We start from the raw sequence: 24,647 nt of genomic DNA, 5'->3' as shown, positions 1-24,647 counted from the left end.
TATCAACTGTTAGTTAGAGCAGCCAGCAAACGAAGGCCAGCCGTGTGCTGTGTGAATTTCTGTCAAAAGCCTTTACCTTGTCAGCCATGTATGTATTTAAACAAACCCCACGGAATGTGATTTCATTTAGAGATCATGATTTGTGTTGTTTGGTCATGTTAAATTGGAATGTACTTTTAGAAGCTGAAAATGTCTTTTTTTTCACATTTATGTCCCTTTTTCATCTCTTAGACCTGCGCCTCAGACAAAACCCTAGAGTTTGACCGGGACTTTCGAATCCGGCATTACGCAGGTGACGTGGTGTGAGTATCTTACTCTGGTGCCTAGCATGATGATTTGCATGCACCCTCTCCTCAGAAAACGGGGCTGGGAAACTGTTTTTCTTGTCATGTGTTGGGGCGGGATTTTTTTGTGGGGAGCCATTTTGTAGGGCAGCACATTTGAAGAAAGTGGCGTTGCTTCATTTCTTCTTTGTCTCTCAGACATTTGGTTTGAGCATATGTTGTGTGACCATGTGTACTTCCTGGTGTGGCTGGGACTCAGTAAACGTGAACCAGTGTATCAATAGACCTTGGAAACATGTTAAGGGCTCAGGGCAGACACACAGATAAGATGGGTTCAGCCCACAAGAAGCCAGCAGGTTCGTGAATACAAGTAGATACGCCCAAGTCACAGGAATGCAGCAAAGGACTAAACAGGGGGCGGAGGGGAGGGACACATGGCATTATGGAAGCCATGAAGAGTCTGGAGAAGTCTTGCTGGAGGAATCAGTGTTCAAGTCCAGCACCGTGAGAGACGCCTGGAGAATGTAGGGGAGGGGACTGCAAGGTACCCAGAGTGGGCAGGACTGCCAGCAGCTGCACCAGCAAAGCGGGTCTACTATATTATTGTCAGATAGTGTTTTTAAATTTTTTATTTTTTTCATTGGCTTACAATAAAAATAACAATTGACATGAAAATGCCGATCGGTGTGAAGATGGCCTGAGTATGGTAGGTCCCAGGTGCTCCTGTGACAAACTGTCACAACCCAGTGACTTACAACAGCAGCCACATGGCCTGGGAGTGTAGCTTAGGGGTGAAATGTTTGCCTGGCGCAAGGGAGGCTCCCAGCACCACAAAAACAAGCACAGAAACAGGAGTGTGAGCTTTCGTAGTCTCATAGTTCAAGAAGCAGGAAGTTCAAAATTGAGTGATGGCAGGTGACACCTTTCCTGGAGGCTTCTCTCAGGGAGACTCTGCCCCCTTTCCACCTTTTGATGCTGTGGGCAGTATTTGACTTGTGGGTGTTCCTCCTATGGCTGCCTCCTTGCTACATTGCTTCCTCCTAAGTGTTAGCTCTCCCCTCCATGGTAACAGAATTTGGTGGCATTTATGCCCGCCCCCCCCCCCCCCCCCCCCGCCGCCAGTCTACTACTGGATTAGTTCCTTCTTTCAAGATCTTTAATAAAATCACATCTCTTTACCATAGAAGATGCTGTCCCAAGTTCCAGGGAGGCTGATATGGTTGTCACTTGCTGTGGGGTCATCGTTCACTGCTGTGTTTGTTATGTGTTCACTCTTCATTGAGCCCTGTTCCTCATCTTATTGTTCAAAGAGCTCTACCTCTTCCTCATTGGTTATGTTAGGGATTCTTCCCACGTAACCCATTACAAGAAGAGATTAATCAAGACAAAAGCAAATAATTATCTTTATAAACGCTGAAAAGACATTTAAGAAATTTTAATCGCTATTTCTGACTAAATTAAAGCTCCAGAATCATAAAATAATATGGCTCAAAATTATCATTCCCTGTCAAACTAGCAATCACTGCAAGGTGTCACCGTGTTCCGCTGTCTTGGCCCTGTACCCAGGCTTTAGAGCACTGAGTAGAAAAGACAAGTACCACTAAAATAAGCCCAAACCCCATTACACTGCTGTCTGATGATCAGGGTGGTATAAATGCAAAGCAGGACAGAGGCCTCTGTCCCCAAGTCCACCTGGTTTACCGACCAGTCAACTTCTAAAGAATGAGTGGACATCTGACCCAAAGTCTCGTGGCATGTTTATGGGAGAACTGAGGCAGTAACTAGGTTTCCAGGCTCCTGGTCCTGACCTCCAACTGGCGTTCACTGCCCTAGGCTGCTTCTTTAGCCGTTCAGTCCTCTTCTGGGTTTTTATGGCTTATCTTCTATCTGCACAATACTTTATAGTGTATGGTATCTGACCAGAAGGGGCTTTTCATACAAGATATGTACCTATGTATGTGATTAAATATATTTCAGCATAAATACACACATGCACATACACATGTGTGCATAAGAAAAGATAGATTATGATTACCATATGAGTCATAGCAAGTGTTGTGACAAACTCTGAGTAAGAAAACACTATAATATTTTTAGGTGCTATGGTAAGCAGGGGAGGCTGATGCTGCCGGGCTCTGGGTGCTAGGAATTATTTTTATAGGAAGAAGTGGGAAGGGTGGTGAAAAATATTCAGGAAGTAGCAGGAGTATATCTATCCTTTCCATAGTACAGATTGGAAATGCCTGGAAAAGTAGACTGAGAGCAAATCACAGCGAAACTTGACCATTATACTATGGTCTTTGAAATTCAGTCTGTGTGGGTTTAACAGTAGATTAAGGGTAGGCGGAGTTCATATGTTCAGGTAAGATGACAGGATAGTATTAGGAGGAAGATCTAGGTTAGGCAGGCAACAAAATAATTTTGGATGTGGTGACCTTAAAAATCCCTGTGGGTGGCACACCTGGAATAATTTCTTGCTTTTTAGAATTAAATACATAAGGTAAAAGATCAGGGTTGGAGACCTGAGAAATGTTGATGTGATTGTCAAGTAGAAAATGGAGACAGACAAGAGAGCAGAGCTGCTAAGAAGGGGCTTAGGGCTACTGTTTGCAAGGTCACTTAGCTCGTGCCTGACCACCTAGAACCCCAGTTACTCTTCTACCCCAGCATGGAGTGGCTCCCATACAGGCTGCTCTGGTCATACAGCAGTACAGTTCCTCTGCCTTGGGGTCCTCTCCCCAGCTGCCATCTTAGCGGCCTTTCAACGCCTTTTTTCCTGCCTGCCTCCAAACTCCGAATAGTGAGCTCATCTCTCTGTAATGCTCCTGCATGTGCCTGCTTCCAGCCCTTCATTCTACCTGTTACCCCGCGTGATCTGCCGGTCCTTTTCCCCTCTGCTTATCCACTTCTTACCATCCTTTGCAGTTCTCCTTGGACTCTTTTATACCGTGCACACTGAGTGGTACTTAGGCAAGTCACTTGACCTCCCCACGGATGAGACAATTAGTTCCTGTATGTGGCTGGTTTGCTTTTATCTTAGGAATGCTGGATGATAAATACAGCTATCATCTTGAGGTAAGCACTAGCCAGCAGAAAATGATGTTCTTTCTCAGAGTGATGGGACTGGTGTTCACTTTCCTACTAAAGGAGAGGAGCAGAGTCATTTTATTTAGTGTGCAAAGTCCGTCCTTTACTTGAGAGCTAAGTGAGCGAGACATTTTGAAGTTGGATTGCAAAACTAACCTGAAAGGCCCGTGAATGCCTAGAGAGGCTGAAGCTTGGCTCCTATGTGGTGATGATGCATACGTTCTGTTCTTTCTCCAGATACTCTGTCATTGGTTTTATTGACAAAAATAAAGATACTTTATTTCAAGATTTCAAGCGTCTCATGTATAACAGGTATGATTATTCATTACCTTTGCCTTAAATATTTTGACAGACATTGCATAGTATATGTGTGTACACATGACTACTTTTATATGACAGTTCTAAGGGTTTTTAGCAGACTGTTCTGCTTTGTTATGCTTAATGAATGAAAAAGTCTATGATCTCAAGATTATAAAATCTGTAGACTAGGGGCAGGGGCTACTTCCAATAACATTTGCCTTGATTCTCCTTGAGTTGTCTCTGTTTCTCTGTTCACTCTTACCAGGCTTCTGGCACTCTGTACCAACATAGTCAGTAGTCCCCAAGCCAGGCCAGAGGTGACAAGTGTCAAGTATTGTCTGGTCCACCTAAAGCTGTTACATTCCTACCACAGAGTCCTTGTGCCAGGTATAAGCTGCTCTGCTGTCAGGCTGACATCTGGCATCATTGAGCCTTGGTCCTGACTGAGCAAGAGAATTTCCTCACAAACTACTTAAAGACAAAAGGCTATACAGAACAAACAGGCAAGGGATAGAACTTTAAACCCAGTATGGAGAGAAGGTTCAGGAAGATGGAAGAGGCTTCTTGGCCATCATTCTATAGATGAGCGAGAACTGCTCACTCATGTAAGTCTAAGTAGTTCCTCAGTAGACTACAAAGTCAAATTGTATAACTTTAAGCCACATATCTCTGTGTGCTCCGAGATACAGCTGGGAAAACAGTTTAGAAACTGCTCTATTATGAGTAGAGGTTCAGGGGAGGCACTAAAAATAGTGTGTCCAGGAAACAGCCCTTTCTAGAGGCAGCATCCAGCAGACACCTATGTGAAGTGAAGGAGGGAACCACACTGTTATCTGGAGGAAGAGTATTTCAGGCAGAGAGAACAGCTGGTCCATGGCCCCAAGGGAAGAACCAACTCGAGATATTGACAGCAAGAAGGCTGTGTGCTAAAATCAGAGTGGGACACGGGGGGAATAGTAAGGAGTGAACTTAGAGATGTGGGCAGGACCGGAATCATAGTCTGTGAGCCAACATAAGGACCAAAGTATGAAGAGAGGAAACGATTGGAAAGCATAATCTGGTATGGTTTGTACTGAAGAGATCACTAGTACCACTGTGTAAAAAACAGTCATGAACAAGAGTGCAACTAAGGAGACCAATAGCGGTTAGCTTAGCAGTGACAAGGTGAAAAGGGATCAGACTGGGTAATATTCAGAAAGGAGAGCTGAGCTGTGAGCTGGTGGACAGCTAGAGCCCAGATGTGAGGCTGAAGTCTCATGTGGGAAGACAAGGTATGTTTTGAATGTCGTAGGTTGAAGTATATAATGCACCCAAGTAAAAAATGCCAAATAGGATAACATAGAATTGCATCTGCATCATGATGTCACTATGTTGATGGTATTTAAGATCATGAGACTGGAAGAATTATCCAAGGAATGAGTAGATTTAAAAACAAAACAAAACAAACACAGAAAACCAGTAATGGAGAGAAGAGGGTAAAAGTAATTGATCCCTAAATGGTCCAGCATTTAGTCAAAGCAAAACCCAACAAGGAAAAACTGAGGGCACTCTAAAAGATAAAAGGAAAGCAAGAAATCCAGTGTCCCAGTGGTCCACAGGGGAATGGGAGTGTTTAAAAAATAAATTAATTAAAAAATTAAAAGCAAAAACCAAACCAAAACAACAACAACAAAAAGCTCAATAGTGTGGCTCAAGAGATGTCTCAGCAGCCAAGAGCACTTGCTACTCTTCCAAAGGACCCACATCAGACATCACAATTGTCTATAACTCCAATTCCAAGGATCTGATGCCCACTCTGGACCCACACAAGTACTGCATACATTCGATGTGCATACCTTCAGGCACATACACATGAAATAAATAAATCCCTTTAAAACAAGAAAACAGTAATAAACTATATCAGGGAAACAGGCAAATGCCAAGATTAACCAACCCCGTTTACTCATAGAACTCTTGAAAAGACTAGACTAATTTCTGTGCACTGATCAAGACAAACACATAACTGACATGGGGTTGAGAGAGAATAGAAAATAAAAAGGTGGGCACAGATGTTTAAGTAATTCTCTCAAGACTTTTTGCTCTAACGTGGCTTGTCTGTGGATGCTGAAGCCACCAAGAATGAGAACAAAGCTGTCAACAGTAGAAACTTACAAAGATATCAGAGTAGGAAAGCGAGTCCATGCAAGAGCTGGACACGGGAGAAAGTGACTTTCAGAAAAGAAGTTCAGTGTTCAGTGTATCTGGTAATATGCACCCATTTAAGGAGCGAATGGCAGTCTAGCATTTCTCTATGTAGAAAATGTTAAACTTGAAAAATACCATTTGACCAACGGTGATATCACAGTGTGTTGTCAGGCTTGTGTCCAAAAAGGAACACAAATTGGTATTTGTTACATTCCCCCATTTATCATGGCTCAGAGAAGCAGCTGACAGAGCAGCACCTCTTGGAGGTGGACTAGCATAGCCCAGGATCACAAGCCTGGGGTGGAAATGAAGTAACACACGGATGCATTTCCCAAAATATCGAACAGTCACATAGAGTGCAACACTTGCATTGGTATGACAGGCTTTTTTTTTCTTTTGGAAAAACCTGCTCAGGAAGCTAAACAGCAGTGAAAACTTGCTTACTAATTGACAGTGAAAAATATTACCCATAGAAGGCAGCGTGCTTGTGTGCTTGGTAAGCAAGGACTTAGAACAAAGGAACTTAGATAAAACCAACAGCTAGTGGTGCTGCGCGGGGGCAAGAGAATCCATTTTATCATCTTCCACAGGAGTGAAAAGATTAAATGTCTGCTCACCGCTGCTTACCTCATGTGTCTTTGTAATGGGGAAGGCCTGGCCAGGAGGTGGCACTTAAATGAGACATCTTTATTTGTGAACACTTCTTGGTGTTTCTGTGGCCAACCAACCTTGAAAACTATGAATGCATCCTTTTTTGTATATGTCAATGTGACTCTTGGATCTCTAGTCCTTAGAGTCTAAAAACTGCACATGCACACAGGCATGATGTGTAAGTTCACTTATGTGCACATGTGTCTGTAAATGAAGAATGGAGCAGGTGGGCAGCCCGCCAAGTACATGAACTTTTACTCATCCTCCTGTTGCTCACTTCTGTCTTACCTTGTATACATGTTGGGTTTCTGGTTTTGATTCTTTAAAAAAAAAAAAAAAGTTCTCTGGAGAACTTGTATTCTTCCAGAGGACCTGAGTCCACTTCCCAGCACCCAAATCAGGTGCCACACACTGCCTGGAACTCCAGTTCCAGAGGATCTGGCACCCTCTTCTGGCCTCTACTGGCATCTGGACACATGTAACACACACACACACACACACACACACACACACACACACACACAGAGTAAATCTAAAAGAGAAAATAAATATATCCAAGTATTTAAGGTACCTAAAACAAACAAACAACTGTTTTGATAATATTATATATATGACTTTGTGACCTCAAAATTCTCTCTAAAAATGACTCTGTCTGTTTGCATTTTTTATATCAATTCTGATGTGATGATACGCAATCATATTTTAAGTCTTCTCCGTTCTATCCACTTACACCATTACATAAGAATTAGTGTCCAGTCATGGCCAAGGGTGAATAAAGTGGAAGAAGAATTTAGGTTAGAAAGTGCCTAGATCCAAACAAGAGTGATCCTCAGTCTCCTGACACACGTAAGATTCCCCCAAGTATACACAGCAGTTTTCTACCATCCATCTGGAAACCCTGCCCAGTGGGTGTTTGGAAGGTGTTACAGGAGCCCTGTACACCAGAAGTGAAGGGCCATCACTTGAATTACTTCTCTGCTTAAAGGAAAGAAAGGAAAACCAGGGTGCTTTTATGTGTTCATTTTTATACGAGTGTGACTGGAAACCATGGACTAGAGCTGTATAGCGACCAAACTATTCACAAACCAGAGAGTTCCACGTTGTCTTCCTGGCTCTGTTGATGGTAGGTGGTCCTACACAGTGGTGGTTAGAGAAGTGTTGCCCTCTCCGCACTTGCAGACCCAGCCAACCCTCACATCACCACTTCTTCCTTCTGGCACCATCCATTGCGCCATCTTACACTGATTATTTTGAGCACGTGTGAAACAGAAATTCGCAGTGTGCTTTGGGGGAACCAACTCAGTTTCCCACAGGGGAAAGAAAACTGGACGTAATGACGGAGGAACACTTAGCAGTAAATGCCAGTGTTAATTATCATCATTTTCTAACCTCAAATTTGTAAGAAAAAAAAGATTCTGACAAGAAAAAAACTCCCCCAATGAAGCAGCATTTCCAGTTCCAGCTGCTTTCAAGTGCAAAGCACCCAACATTAAATGGAAGAAAACCGCAGCCGAGGTACTGCACACATTTTATGAGAAAATACGTCCACAGAGTCAAGTAACAAATCTGTGGCTCCAACATGGAATTGGCCTGCAGTACATTCTTAGATTTGGATCATAGTAGCCCTGGTGCGATAGTAAAATAGTGCTGGGGCCACCAGCTCCACCTGTGAATGTGTTCATAAACCCAGCTCTAGCAGACGGCTTTGCTAGAAACGGTTATGTTTCTGTCCCTAGCCGCGTATTTGTTACCTGTTAGAAGATGTTTTCACTTTCCTATTATCTGCTGTGACGTAAAAACAATTTTCCGGCCAGAGACTTGTCTTCATTTTTTAGCCATTACAAAATCTGCATTTTACAGATGTATGTGTTTATTTATATAAAATAAGATACATGTGTGTGTGTGTATATTCTCAGAGCCACATTATCTATGCAAGAGATCTACATAGGAACTTAATGGATGTCACTTTAAAGAAGTATAAAGCATTTTTTAAGTGCTACAGTTTGGAGATTTTCTGTGGTGCAGTATTGGTCATTATATAATTGTGGTTTTCTGGATGCATTCCTAGGACACAGATTAACAAGACCGATTGCCCCTTTTTAGTCACCTTACTGAAATGCATCATTTTAATCATTTTTTCCCTGCGTTTCTCAGTTCAAATCCTGTGCTGAAGAACATGTGGCCCGAAGGCAAACTGAGCATTACAGAGGTGACCAAGAGGCCGCTGACTGCTGCCACCTTGTTTAAGAATTCTATGATTGCTTTAGTAGACAACCTTGCTTCAAAGGTAATTATTTTCTAGTGTCCTTGAAAATACATGGATTCAATTTTAACATGCACTAACATACATTGTGGAGAACATATGTGTGGTTTACTTTTTAGGTAATTATCCTTAATTAAGTTGAACAGTATATATTCAAAACGAACAATAGAATTTTATTCCTGCTTTTTAAAAAACTTGACTAAAATACTTGTTTGTATCTCAGACGACTTCCTTTCTTAAATTCAAACTTTTTAATTCTACAGTTAAGGTCAAGAGGAAATTGTCATTGTGGTTTCAACTGTGTGTATGATACACGCTGCCTGGCCAAACTGAATCTGTGCTGGGAAGCGGGGCGTGGCCAGGGAGGGGAGGGAACCGAGGTGGAAATAGTTAACTGTAACTATCCTCACATTGCTTTAAGTGATTGGGCTCACAAATGATTAATGACAACTATTTCTAATTTTTGCTGTTTCTTTTATTGCAATGTTGTCTGATAACTTGAGTCTGGTTATTTTTCCATTTTATTTGTAAATAGGAGTTTTATTTTTCTCTCCCTTAAAGAATAGATTTCTGCTCCTGAATGCTGCTGTTGACAGGTTTGATAAATTAGCAGCATTCTGGGACTCGTTATTTTTAGCTCCTTTGTATCTTCCTCTTCTGGTAATTTTATTGTATGTTTTCTTCTTTGTTATCTTCTTTAAAAAATCTACTTTCCTTTTAAAAGAATTAATTTGCATCTATACTTCACTATGGTTATATTAAGCAAATGCCGCAAGCACACATCTATTCAGTAGCTTTCTATTTTTTCCATCATCATTCCTTAGCCTCAGCTCATAGCAAATAAGCACAGTCCATCGTCTTGTATAAGTAAATGTCCAGAAAGACAGAAGCTCGCGGTATAAAGGCTAGAATGCTAGCCACAGGCCTGCCCCTCCCATCTCTACATCTCTCTATGCTATCTTTGACTGCATCCAGTAAGAAGACGATGAACCTAGAAGGAAAGCATGCAGCACAGGAAAGAGCTACCTGCTTTGTGGAGGATATTTACTCAGTTAACTAGGGAAAGAATCATTGCTTTTAGAAATAGATAAATAGATATCGTGGTTTCAGGAAGATTGTGGCCATAAGGCCTGTTTATGCTGCACAGCAAGCTCCAGGCGCCAGACTTGGCTATATTGTGAAACCTTGTCTCAAACACAGGAAACCATGAAAACTAAATTCCAACCTTTTCTAATAGATCAAAACAACCCTGTGCCCAAGGAGTGGGAGATATGTATTCCTTTCAAGTATACATGGGGTACTTTGTAAGAATTGACCACAAGTTGGATCACAGTTATGCAACTATTTTGATACATTCTTCATCCTCAAAGCAGGTTATTTAAATGTGCTTGAAAACTCTAAAAATAAAATGTTTTCCTAAGTAATTCACAGATTTAAGAGGATATTATAATGAAATTATAAAGTATTTGGGACTGCTTGACAAAGAATTTGTCAATAGTTATAGGATGTTATTAAAGTAAGCCATTTGTTACAGCTTTATAAAGCAACAAAATGACTGAAAGTAGGTAAGTACAACTCAAGGAACCAAAAGAGAAACTCAAAAGAACACCTAAGAAGAGAAGAAAAACTTTTAATAGCAGAAATTAACCATAATGGAGAAATTTTTAAAAAAAAACTAGTAAATAGACAAAACCTGTAATAAAACTGATTTAAAAAAACAAAAACAAAACAGGATGATGAATGATAGGCCTCCATAACCTCTGACACTAGGAGTCAGAGCGTTATGAATAACTGGCTGCTAACACATTTTAAAATTCAGTTTGCTAGAGACATGTTGCTAAAACTGACTCAAGATGAAATAGAAAGTCAGGATAAAACAGTGACCAGAAGGATTCTAAACCACTAATCAGAGGTTCACTGCCCTCCAGCTCCATCAAAAGCATCACAGCTACAGTCTATAAAACTGCGGTCCACAGCACCTGTCAACTGTGTGAGAGGAGAGAGGAGAGGCTACCACCCACTCATTTATAGGAGTTTTATTACACAATACAAGGCTAATATGAGAAGGTAAGAGGTTAGTTGAATGTATGAATACAGACAAAAGATCCTAAAAGTTGCTCTTCCTGGTAGCATAAGTAAATACAGTGCCCACTAAAGGTGCCTGAAACAACACAAGTATTAAGTAAATTTTTTTTAAAAATCAACTTTCCGACTACAACCAGGAAGTGGTAAAAATTAAGGGATATGTAAGCCAGGGGCTGTGTAAATATATAATCAACTGAGCAGAAGCACAGCCTTAAAGCTGCCTTTTTATCTGTAAGGGTGGTTGAACTATGTCCTTGAACTGAAATCTTGGGCTTGCCCAAATTAAACTGATGAGAGAGAGAGAGAGAGAGAGAGAGAGAGAGAGAGAGAGAGAGAGAAAGCGAGAGAGCGAGCACTACAAAGACTTGTATCCCCAAAGCCCACATCTAGAATGAACTAGAAATAATCCTTCATTGTCAGCAAGGAAACTGCCTGTCTTAGTCTTTGACACTTAGCCAAAAGGTGTCAGGTGTTGGAAGGCAGTGAGTCTTTCGTGAGAATATGTAATTATAAGCAGTTTTGATGCAGCCCGCATTCACACTACCTGAGTGGGCTTTAAAAGCTTCCACACATCAGTTTAGTTTAAGGTAGCCCAGATCTTGTATTGCCCCAAGCTTCTGAAAGAAGCAAACATAGTAATTTTCTTAAGGATATCACCCTCATATCAGACCTTAAAGACTTTCCACAAGGGAACTAGGAGCTAAAGAGTGACTGCAGGGAGTGGGATGGGTGGTGTCCTCTGGAGAGCTGGCTCAGCAGTTTAGAGCATTTGTTGCTCTTCCAGAGGACCCAGGTTCGATTCTCAGTACCCCCATCTGGTGAGTCACAACAATGGGTAATTCAGTTCCAGAGAAACTGACACATTGTTTCGGCCCTGTGGGAACCAGGCACACATGTGGTGCACATACATACATTCAGTCAAAGTACCTCACAATACACAAAATAAACAAATCTTTAAAATAATGAAGTTTTTTTTAAGTGACTCTAAGATGCTATGTGCTAAAGAGAGATTAAACAGCAGGCCCAGATGAAAACGCCTGACACTAGAGCAATCACAAATAGAATCCACAGCTGGGGAGCCGGGTTCAAGCATGACCCTAACCCCCACGCAGAGCTGAACCGTGGTACATCTCTGTAACTGCAGTCTGCGGAGCAGAGACAGACAGATCTCAGAGCTCACTGCCAGCCGTTCTTACTGAAACAGTAAGACCCAGGTTCCATGAAGGACTGCCTCACAAAATAACATGAGGAAGTTTTTGAGGAAGATGCCCTACATCAACTTCTGGCCCTTCTGTGCCTACTTGGCATGTGTGCATACATACATGCATGCACACACATACACACCAAAATACAAAATGTTTAATATAACTTAAGTGAACCTTGGCCTGGAAATACGAGAAAGAGCAAGTAACTAGACAAGTTACAGAAATAAAGCTGAACAAAAATAATAGTGAAAATTTAAAAAAAATTAAATATCTAGAATTATACTTAGAGCTATAGAAGGTTAAGATACGTGAAGACAATGTAAACACGTAGCATGCATGTACTCCGACACACAGAAGGGAGGAACACAGAGCAACTCTTGAAAACATTTGCCCAGGAAGTCTAAGAATGCTGTAAGACACCACAGGCCAGGCAAGCCACAAAGCTGAGCAGACCCCGAGCTGAGACAGTTAAAGGCCATCCAGTGTGACAGCTAGCGAAATGTAGAGCATCAGAGACAACGCATCTTGCAGTTTGCTTTTGTTGTGGGTGTCAGGGTCTTGCTGTGTGTCCTGTACCCCTCCGCCGCTGAGAATAATCTGGAAATACCACCATACCTGGTTCAAAAACAAGTCTCTTAAAAGCAGCCAGAGAAAAGATAGGTTAGCCTCAAAAGACTAATACTCAGACAGAGTGAAAGAGACTTAGACAAAATTCAATACCCAGAGAATGCATTTTCCACGAACAAAGATGTAATAAGGAATCTTTCTGAAAACCGGAAGTGAGTGCTTACCAGCGTTAGAAGCTCAGTAACAGCAGTGAAGAGCCACACCAGGATCCAGAAGCAGCCTTGCAGCTGCAGTCGTTCTGGAGGCTTGCTGGCTCCCGAGCTGGGCCAGAGATTCCCGTTCCAGTTTATAGTGGAAGAGGCCTTTCCTGGGTGTTTGCTCTGCTTCTGTCAGGGTTTCGCGGAAGGCTGATGAGTACTACCTAGTCTGCTTCAGAGAAGTGGAACTCCTCAGTGTTTCAAGTGTAGTATCTTCTCTCCTCGCCTGGAATCCTGGTCCTAGATTATCTTTTAAATACCGACAGTAGGTCCCACTTTATGTACTTTTTGCTAGCTCTGTAAAATGCTACTACCAACAGATGGTCAGTAAGTTATTAAATGAACTTGGACATGCCTTGACTGTTTGACAGTGTGCAAAGAACATGAAATAGATGCATATTTAAATGTATTATCTTCTAGCTAAAATGCATCCACCGTTTGGTTTGTTTTTACAAATTATACTTTTCACATAAACCTAGGGAGACAGGTTAAGAGAATGAGATCACTATGAACTCTGGCGGTGTAGCCTTTATACAACACCGAATTTGTCAAATTTAGGATTGCTTAGGCTGAGTCAGTCTTGGTATTTATAAGTGAGAGAGGAGGTGGCATTTATAAACTAAGACAGAATGCTGATTAAATATAGAAAAAGTATTTCCACTAGATTCCTTATTCAATGGCTTACATCACTAAACAGGCTGCAAGGGCTTCCCCACTTGTTGGATGGTTGTTAATGTCACATGGTATTTCTGCTTCCTGTATGCAGTTTCTTAGCTGTTCACTAAAGTCTCAGGTACTGCCTCAGGTGATGCCTTGCACTGACTGCAGTGTCCATGTCACTGCACTGCACGTGTATTTAGTTCGAAGTGTTTTCTAATTCACCTCATAATTTTTTTAAAAGATTTATTTATTATGTATACAATGTTCTGCCTGCATGTGTGCTTGCCCACCAGAGGAGGGCACCAGATCTCATTATAGATGGTTGTGAGCCACCACGTGGTTGCTGGGAATTGAACTCAGGACCTATCAGAAGAGCAGCGAGTGCTCTTAACCTCTGAGCCATCTCTCCAGCCCTCACCTCATAATTTTGACCACTGAGTCATTCAGAAGTTTTTTTTTCCCACGCATGAAGGTTTCCTAATTATCTCTGTTGCTCCTGATGACTAACTTCAGCATTCCACCAGAGGACATCCTCAGTATGATTCCTACCCTTAGACATCTGTTAAATTTGGGCTGGAGAGATGGCTCAGAGGTTAAGAGTACTGCCTGCTCTTCCAAAGGCCGTGAGTTCAATTGCCAGCAACCACATGGTGGCTTGTAACCATCTATAATGTGATCTGGTGCCCTCTTTTGGCATGCAGGTATACATTCAGGCAAAACACTGTATGCTTACTAAGTAAATAATTTTTAAAGAAATCTGTTAAGTTTTGTACTATATGATTTGTTTATAGTTATATTCAGTATTCTGTGCAAGTCCCAGTAGGTCAGGTTTGCCTGTCATACTGATTTCAACTTCACAGCATCCTTACTAATTTCTTTGTTGAGTTGAAAGATGAGTTAAAAGCCAGACTACTCTAACTCTATCTACCCTTCCTCAGGTAGCCCATGTACGTTCAGTCTTTGCTCTAAGTATCTTGTGTTTCTTCAAGTTAGAACTATCACATCGTTCTGCTGATTAATCCACTTGTCCATTTGAAACCTCCCTCTCTTTCCTCATTGTCTTTATCTTTAACTATGCTTTGTGCAAACTTCTGGTTTGACTAGTGTTGTATGGTTTCTTCTTAGCTCTTGGAGATTTATTTCTTTATTCCACTGTCTGTGTATACCTGAATATATATGTACATATGTACATATGTATGTATGTATGCATGCGTGCACCACATGCCTGCAGAATGGCCTACATAAGCACTGTGATTAGGATTTATTTGGGCTCATTGCTTTTGAAGATTCAGTCCCTCTTGGTGGAGAAGGCTTGGTACTGCACAACAGTTCTCATCATGGAGAGCCAGAGGAAGGGAGGGAAGATGAATGCTGACACTCAGATGTCTTTCTCCTTTTCCTCTTTACTCCATCCAGATCCCTAGCAAATATGATGGTACCGCCCACATTCCAGCCAGCTCTTACCATCCTCTGCAGCCTGTAACCCTTACCGTTAATTCTTTGCAGAACTGTCCCTACAGACACACACAGACGTGTACTACATCAGTGTCCTAGGTGATTGTAAATGTAGTGGAGCTGGCAGTAAAGAGGAAGCAATCACACTAGTTAATAGGAAAGATAACTAAGATATAGGTATGCTGACTGCTGACTCTATCCAGTGTTGCATCAGCACCAGGTCGTACAGGCAGATGTAAAGGCACTTTGACATGTACTGTGTGTGGGGCCACTTGTCTTGGTTTATTCACCAAGCAGTAAGATCTTCTATGCCAAAAAAACCCACACAAGATCTTCACTTAGTAGTGACCTCCCTTTCTTCCCCATCACTCTTAAGTATTTTTAAAGTTTATCATGAGCCCTTTCCAGAGTCAGCCATATATAAAATACTCCATTTGAAAACTACTACAAATTTTACTAACTGTGGATGCTTTTAAAAGCAGGATTCTTCTTTAAAATCCTCTGCTTAAATATACAAAAAATATTTAAAATATAAGTATTGGTATTCCAGGATTCGACAGCATTCCCAGTGTTTGTTTGTTTGTTTGTCTGTTATTTGAGACAGGGTTTCACTATCAAGTTTTGGCTGGCCTAGAACTCACTGTGAAGATCAGGCTGACCTCAAAACTCATAGAGATCTTCCAACTTCTGCCTCCTAAGTGCTGGGATTAAAAGCATGGACCACCAAGGCTGTCATCAGTGACCTCTTGATGCATAACAAATGACTCTGAAATGCAGTGCTTAGGAGAACCACAGCTTATTATTCCTCATGATTCATTGAGTTGGCTGGGCAATTCTGCTGGGCTCAACAAGCAGAGATCAGGAAACCAGCGTTGGGCAGTCCAAGATGATCTCACTCGAATGGCGTGGCTAGATGATTGGCATCTTATTCATGCAGTGTTTGGCTTCTTTACATGCTAGTAAATGTCTCTTGTGGAGACCTCTCCAGGTGTTCCTTAGTGTCACTGCTGTTTCATATTGGTAAAGCAAGTCGTAAAGCTAGCCCAGATTCAGAGACGCCTACTCTTAATGGTACATGCTACAAATGTCACGGTCATGTTTTTCACTCTCCCATAGATGTCAAGGCTGAAATAAAGACAGATGTGCGTGACAAATAATGGCTCTACCTGGTGGCACCAAGCCTGCTACCGGCTAGGTAGCTTATAATTTAATTCCTTTCTGACACCACCAGCCAAAGTTGTCATCAGGTCCAACAAGTTAAAGGGCAAAGTTACTAATAAGATTGATGTTGAGGGCTGGAGAGATGGCTCAGAGGTTAAGAGCACTGTCTGCTCTTCCAGGGGTCCTGAGTTCAATTCCCAGCAACCACATGGTGGCTCACAACCATCTATAATGAGATCTGGTGTTCTCTTCTGATGTGCAAGTGCATATGGAGGCAGAACACTGTATATGTAACAAATAAATAAGTAGTTAAAAAAAAAAGATTGATGTTGATTTAAAATGCCATCTTCGAGTGAGGTCTCTGGGACCCACTTCTGTATGACTTGGATACAATTTTTGAAGTTCCCTTGGCCTTTCTTTATACTTGATAATTTGTTAGAATGATTTACAGAGCTGTAGAAATGTTTTTGCCTATGGTAACAGTTTTATTATGAAAGATACAAACAGCCAAATGAAAAGAAAATAGGCCGGCAAAGGCTGGAAGTAAGGTCCAATCACAGTGGCTTTCTGTCCCCAAGAAGTAAGGCTGTACCACTCACCCAATGCAGCAGTTACATCCTCCAAGCCCGAGTGCGGTGAGTTTTTAATCAGGGTTTCATTGTATAGGCATGACTGATTAAATCATTGAGTGCGTAGTTTACCCTGTGCTTTTTTTTTTTTTTTAAGACAGAGTTTTTCTGTGTAGCCTTGGCTGTCCTAAAGCTCACAGAGATCCACCTGCCTCTGCCTTCCCCGAGTGCTGGGACTCTCTGAGCCTTTTAATGTGCCATATTTGCTTTGTTGTTGTTGTTGTTGTTGTTGTTGTTGTTGTTGTTAGAAACCCATGTAACTGTGTTGCACAGAAAGGTGAAATTAAGATCTTATTAGCAGTCCTTAGCATTAGGGATTATCCAAGGACATCTGGGCGGGCTCGGTACATAATCACTGAGCCCTTTGGTAGGGAAAGGGAGGCCAAAGAATCAGAAACAGAGCGCTGACACGCGGAGATACAGCTGGCCATTGCTGCAGGTGAGATGGAGTCAGCCCTCACTGTCGTGACACAGAGTAATTGACGTGACAACTTGAGTAGCGGCGAGTTTTGTCCTGACTCTTGGTTTTCAGTCCATTATGACAAGAAGAGCATGGTGGAGCAGAGCAGCTCTTGTCAGGGCACCCAGGAGGTAGAGTGCTGTGGGCAGTCCCCTTTCCCTTCCTTCTATTCAAGCCCTAGCCTCTAAGGCCGGGCTGCTCCCCTCTCCCCTTGTTAATCCTCTCTGAGCACCCTCATGGGCAGTGAGGAAGTGCATTTCACTAATCTCCTAGATACAGTTCAGGCCAAGCAAGTTAACACCAAGATTTACTATCATCCCAGGAAAGATAAACAAGCTATCTCCACAGTCCCCTAGAAGTAATAATCCTATAACACCCTGACTTCGGCCATCGAAACCCATTTTAGACTTCTAAACTCCATGGCTGTGAGATGATAAAGCTGTTATTTTTTAAAGCCACTAAATTTGTCTCATCTTCTGTAATAACAACTGGAAACTAATGCAGCATGGTTTGCAGAAAGGAAGAACACAGTTTTATTGTAATGGTGTAGGGAGCATGACAATGTATTTTTATAGCTTCCTTTTTAGGTTTTAAAAACGTATTCTTTTAAGTGCAAATCAACTCATATTCTTCAAAACTATCCTGCTTAAATCATTTGCTATCCCTTGACATCTCAAGCCCTCCGCAGTGCTCAAAACTGCCTAATATAACTACATAGGTCTCTATCTTAATTAGGGTGCATCTGTGTGCCTGATGGATAATGGATTCAGAGAAGAGAAAGACACTTGCTATTCTTACAAGTTGGATATATTTGACCTCTTTGATTCATCCAGTGATAATTTATTCATTATCCTCAGTGTACCAGGATCTATGCCATGCATGGCTTTATATTTAACAAGAGTTGAGATCTAATGCCTGGTACAAAATGTTATTGGTACAGAGGAGAGAATTTTAATGGGGCTTTTTCATAGAATCACTAATACCTATACTTGGCTTTATAACATTTCTGTTACCCATAAAGTTTAATATCTTTCATAAGTACAACTAATGCAACAAGAGCAATGATTATAAGAATAGAAGGCCAGTGGCTGACACTTGGGGAGCCGCTGTACTACCAGACCTGACATTAATCTATCATGTTCTCCATCACACTTGATCTTTACCACAGCTGCTGTGTTCTTCTCTATGAGTTATTCCTTCAGTTATTGGTAAATATACAAAACTCAGCGTTTACACATCTTAATGATTTGCTCCTTAAGCTTTAACCCCTTTCTACTATTTCTGATGAGTCATAAAGAGTAAACTATAAGCCAGTGATTACATGAGAACCACTGCGGATTGAGGCAGAAAAGAAGATACATCATTTGCAGGTATACAGATGATCAGAAGCACTGAGCTTAATTTGACACTAATGACATTAGCATCCCTTGTCTGGGCCTAAGTGAGTTCTGTCATTGCTTATTTATTTCTTTAGGAGCCATACTATGTACGTTGCATCAAACCCAACGACAAGAAGTCCCCACAGATATTTGATGACGAGCGATGCCGCCATCAAGTGGAGTATCTTGGACTACTGGAGAACGTGAGGGTGCGCCGGGCAGGGTTTGCCTTCCGCCAGACCTATGAGAAGTTCCTTCACAGGTAAGGGTACAGTAACTACTTTGAAAGGTGCTGGATGACTAGGCAGAAAAACCTCAGCTAAGTATTGCAGATCTAATGCATGCTGCTGCACGGAGTGCTGCTCTAGACTTAGCCACAGATAAACATCTTACACTATCCCCAAAAGTTCTATGTTATAAAATCTGCTGGGTTTATGGTCCTTTGCCCTGAGGGACAATAGGAATGATCTTGTTAAGGAGCAATTTTGATTTCCCAAGGATTCATTGTATATGTAAGAATTATAGATTAAGATTTCAAAGGAAAAATTAAAATAATGGCTTAGGTAAAAAAGAGATATACAATTTAACAGAGGTGATAGGGCTGCCCAGCTGTTACTGTTTCCCTATATCAAAAGCGAAGCTGTTCCAATAAAACGAGGAGGAGAATTTGGAAATACAGGAAAATGTGTATTTTGGCAAATAGTTGTTAATGATCAGAGGCCAAAATTAAAGTGGCAAGGGAAAAACATTGAAAAAGAAGATTTGGTCAATACAGGAGCTGATGTACCTTTCATGTCAAAAAGATCTTGAAATTTAAAGTGGACACTTCAGAAAGTTTATACCTAGTTTCTAAGAATAGGAAAATTGTCTCAGATAAAACAAAGCATGTGATGGATTAAATGTTGGGACCAGAATGCCAAATAGGAAAGTGAAGGCCTTATGTGGTTTTCATAGCATAAATTTATGAGGATGAGATTTATTACAGCCATGGTGAACTCAGATGTTTCTGAAGAAGGCATTGAAAAATGCCATCCAGAACAACCACAGACTGTTCAGGTTGTCTGAAAACAGGGCACAGTGGGGACTGAGTTTACAAATTTATAAGAGGGCACTGCTGAAATTATACCAATGGCCCTATGCTTAAAATGGTTGACTATAAGCCTGTGTGGGTAGATCTGTGGTCCTTAAACAAGGAAAAATTACAGGCACATGAGCAGTTGGTACAAGAGCAGCTAGAGGTTCAACACACAGAAGAATTTACCAGCCTATGGAATTTCCCTGTGTTTGTTACAAAAAAAGAAATTGGGGAAATGGAAAATGTTAACATTTGAGAGCTGAGGATAGAGTAATCTAACCAATGAATTCATGTCAGCCTGGAATTCCTTTGCCTAAGCCTTTGCAAGAGCAGGATAAGGAAAAATTTGCCTTTACAGTGCCTCCATATAATAATGTTCAATCTATAAAAAAAATTAAAAAAACATTTAACAAGAATGTTAAATAGTCCAAGACTATGTCAATATTTTGTTCAATAACTGCTAGAAATAATCCATAACAAATTTCCTTATTTACTATTTAATTTACCATTACATGGATGATATTTTGATGGCTGATTCTGATGCACATACTTTAGAGAAAATATTTGGTGAAACAAAAAAATTTTTGCCTTGTTGGGGTTTTCAGATTGCTTCTGAAAAAAATACAGAGAGGAGATTCTATTCACTATCTAGGTTATAAAATAAGTCAACAAAAGAATTCAACCACAGAAAGTACATATCAGAAGAAATCAGCTACAAACTCAATGACTTTCAAAAATTAATAGGAAATAGTAATTGGCTACAGCTCATCATTGGATTAACTACTCAACAGTTAAGTAATTTGTTTCAGACGTTACAAGGAGATTCAGATTTAGACAGTTTAAGACATCTATCAAAGGAAGCAGAGAAAGAATTAACTTTAGTAGAAAGAGACTGCAAGATGCATATGTGGGTCGCATAGATCCCAAACCGGACTATATTTTGGTTATTTTCCCTTCAACTCATTCTCCTACTGGGCTCATCTTGCAAAGGGAGGATAGTATTTTACAATGGATCTTCTTAGCACACAAACAAAGTAAACAAAGACATGTAGAAAAGGTTTCTGATCTAATTATAAAAGAAAGAATAAGACTACATCAATTGCCAGGAATAGACCCAGCAAAAATCATAGTGCTTTGTACTAATGCTGAGATTACTTAATTATGAGTAATTATTGAATATTGGCAAAGAGCTTGTAGCAACTCACAACATTCTGTAACTTCAGCGCCAGGGATCTCACACCCTTGTCAGGCCTCGGGCGCCTGAGCACACGTAGCCTACACACAGGCACACATAAATCAAATAACAAAAATAAAACTTAAAACTCCAACCAGAAAATTCTAATGTTTCCAGTCAGAGGAGCCTCTAAGGAGATGGTCATTCCAGGGAGGACCAAGTATACACAAGAGGAGGTCAGACAGAGGGAATAGCCAGCAGAAAAGTTCTACGGCATAACGAGTGTGGCACATTAAGAATCACATGATCAGCATAGCGTAAAGATGCTAAATATCGGGCAGAAAACAGACAGGGCCTGACTTGTGTTGAGCTTTGTAGTTAGACCAAAGCTTTGAGATGTTGAAATTTGTATGCTTTATGGATATGTTTAAGCATGGAGATTAGTTTTAAGTATATAGTATGTCCTATAGTTGCCTTCAAGGAATCACCATGGTGACCACACATCCAAAAAAGCAAGTAGATGTTCAGAGATTCTGCTACTTCAGGGATCTAGAAAAGACAACTTGCCAATAATGTCTTCCACCACGTGTCGCTGTAGACATGAGGGTAGTGGACGCAGTCGGGATGCATCTGGAGCTAGCGGACAAGGCTGGCTTGCACATGAATGGCCCGTGATGAGTCAGGAATAGAACAGAGTGAAAAATGACAAGGAGATTTTTTTATCTGAGCATCTGAGTAAATATTAAACTAAATAAAAAATGTGAAGTCTGCTGGAGAGATGGCTCAGTTAGTAACTTGCCACAGAAGCCTGCGTGGCTGAGTGCGGATTCCTAGCCATCCACGTAAAATGCCAGGTATGTGCCTATAATCCTAGTGCTGTGAATATGGGAGTTGGAGACTGTTTCTCAAAAAAATAAGGTGGGAAGAAGAAACAACCAAAAACAAAAACCCAAAAGGTAGAGAGTGGTTGAAGAAGACAATGGCAGTCTCCACTCCCGCCTGCACAGCACATACACGTGCACCTGCACAGACACATATGTGAACATGTATACACACATAACTACAGGGAGACAAGTTTCAAGAGGAAGGCGTAGAACAAGACAATGATAGAAGTCGAGGTTATCTGCTTGGGCTGGGAAAAGGTGGTAAAGCGCTTGCAGGAGGGCTGGAGTTTGTTCTCCAGAAGCACATCAAAAAGCCGTGCTTCGCAGAGTGCACCGGCGGTCCTGGTGCTGGAGAGCCACAGGCGAGCAGGCTCCTGGGGCTCCCGGGCCTGCCAGCCTAGTCCGTGTGGCAAGTCCCAAGCAAGAGAGAGAATTATGTCAAAATAAAGTAGACAACACTGGTGAGGAATGGTACCCAGATTGTCCTCACATATGTGCCCTCACATCTCCATATGCATACATGCGAACACACACAGGTCTTATTCTCTTGCTCTGTTAGCTAAGTGGAAAAATTAAATTTTTACACATGCATACTTGGAGTTCTCGGAGGAAGCTGGGCTGCAGATTGCATACAAGCCCAGGAGTGAATAGAGAAAAGGAGGTCTGCGGTGATATTTAGATCTATACAGGTCTAACAGTAAGGAACCAACACAGAGAAGGAAAGGAACAATCAGGGATTGTGTCACGGAAGCCCATGGGCGATGGCATTTCAGAAAGACACTTGGGCCATCATATAAAATAATGTTACACAACCGCTCAGAGAACCAAAGGCTTGGCAGTAACATTTATCAACACAAGAGTCAAAGAAGTGGGCAGGACCTGACTTGAGCAGGATAGGGAAGGAAGTGGAGTCAGATACATTACTGTAACCATTGAGGAGAGTTAGTTGAACCTTAGGAACAGAGGAAAATAGGCACAGCAGCTGCAAGAGGATGTGTGGTCAGGAGAGACACAAAATGTGCCCAGATGGGGACAATTAAAAACGGGAATTCCCTCGGCACTCGAGAGAGGGGTATAAAAGCAGTAAAAGCATTCCTAAGGTGTCAAGACAGGGTAGGATCCCAAACTCCAGTGCAATGTGTGTCAGCCTGAGACAGGAGCAAAGGCATTTTGCATGTGACAGTGGGACGCAGTCAGAAGATGTGGCATGTCAGGTGCAGGAAGTCCGAAGCTTCGCTGTAGCAAAGATGCAGTTGTTCCTGTTTCTGCTTTCTCCGTGGCATGTGAGGCACGGTCCTGAGTAAGAGTGAGCATCAGGAGGTGTGGTGCAGGAGGGTAGAGGGGCGTGAGAACGGGCGCTTAGAGCAGTGCTTCTCAACCTTCCTAACGCTGCGACCCTTTAATGCCGTTCCTCATGTTTGCGTGACCTCAGCCATAGAATTATTTTTGTTGCTACTCATAACTGTAATTTTGCTACTGTTCATAATATAAATATCTGGTGTACAGGATATCTGATATACCATGTCTGTGAAAAGACTTTTCAACACCCCGAGGGGTCTCGACCCACAGGTTGAAAACCGCTGTTTTAGAGAGTGGAAACAAGCGAGTTCGTTCCATAGGCTTGCCATCAGAAACAGAAGAGGGCCTCTTGGGCATATGAGGCTAGAAACATGAGAAACCACCTAGTATTGACAAGTTTTCTCCACAGCACTAGTATCCAGCCATGTGTGTATAAGGGAGATCACACCAAAGATGTGTTCTTGGCTGAAATGAATAACACTTCATAGAATAAAAGCCTGGAAACCTGGAGCTCAGTTTTATAGTAATCAAAAAGTTATGCTTGAAACTAATCCATTGTTCCTGTTGAGACCATACAGATCTATAGGCTATATGGAAGAAGTGTTTTCATTAGTGAAGGTGTGTTCACTTGAGTTTTGATTTCAGTGTCCAGTTCTTTCATTAGACAGAGTTGCAGTCCATCCTTATTACACAGAAACTTGGCATTTATCAGTTACAGTGTCATTGTGTACAGAAATTCAGCAGGAGTTAATAGAATGCACATCATCAGGATGGTGGCCATCAGATGGGCTGTGCTGGGAGTGCATTGCCTTGAGAGACAGTGGACGCTGTGAGAGTGGTTGAAGTAACCAGTAAGCAAACGTGGCTGGGAAGGAAAGTGCATTCTGCAAGTAGGGACATTCACCTACCCCTTGTCTCCTTTCAGACTTTTTAACTTTCAACTCAGAATGTATTTGTATGTCCATTTGAGCATGGAAAAAAAAATACTAGTCACTAGAATACATTTTCTAGTGCTCATATAAAAACAAGAAGATCACAAAGAACATATGGGAGGCTGAGGAGATGGATGAGGGGTAAAGTGTTTGCCATGAAAATGTGAGCCCCTGAGTTCAGGTCCCCTGCACATATATAAAAGTGGGCACAGTGCACACATCTTTAACCCCAGTGCTGAGAAAGGTCAAAGAAAGGCAGATCCCAGGGCTCAATAGCCAGATAGTCTAGATGAAAATGACAAGCTGCAGGCTCAGTAAGAGAGATCCCGTCTCAAAAAATTAGAGAGGAATAGAGGGTAGCACCCAATGTTGCCCTTTTGCTTACACACACACATGCGCGCGCGCGCACGCACACACACACACACACACACACACACACGTTCCCACCCCATTACCACAAACCTATAAATTTCCAATATGGTAGTCTTAATGGCTCAAGGTTAAATGCCCCATTCCTACCCAAACATCCTCAAATAGTGCAAAACATGTACATGTATGTGCTGGTTGATTTTTATTGTCAACTTGATACAATCTAGAGTCACCTGGTAGGAAGGAGCCTCAGTTGAAGAATTATCAGGTCAAATTGGTCGTTGCCA

At 41.6% G+C, this 24,647-nt stretch overlaps 1 protein-coding gene across 3 annotated transcripts in view; it reads left to right on the top strand.

Annotated features, from left to right (window-relative positions):
- Positions 1-24,647, top strand: part of MYO1D (myosin ID) — a 303,283-nt gene that overhangs the window by 113,295 nt on the left and 165,341 nt on the right. For all 3 annotated transcript variants that reach the window (XM_084750418.1, XM_084750417.1, XM_084750419.1), the window contains 4 exons: positions 232-302; positions 3,609-3,683; positions 8,661-8,793; positions 18,723-18,889. In XM_084750418.1, coding sequence (XP_084606544.1) covers positions 232-302; positions 3,609-3,683; positions 8,661-8,793; positions 18,723-18,889 — 446 coding nt within the window. The remainder of the gene's footprint in view (positions 1-231; positions 303-3,608; positions 3,684-8,660; positions 8,794-18,722; positions 18,890-24,647) is intronic.

The sequence above is a fragment of the Acomys minous genome (genome assembly GCF_964271855.1).
Source record: "Acomys minous genome assembly, chromosome: 12".
NCBI lineage: Eukaryota > Metazoa > Chordata > Mammalia > Rodentia > Muridae > Acomys > Acomys minous.
Note: the sequence above shows the minus strand (reverse complement) of the source record. Positions and strands in the feature narration are given on the sequence as shown.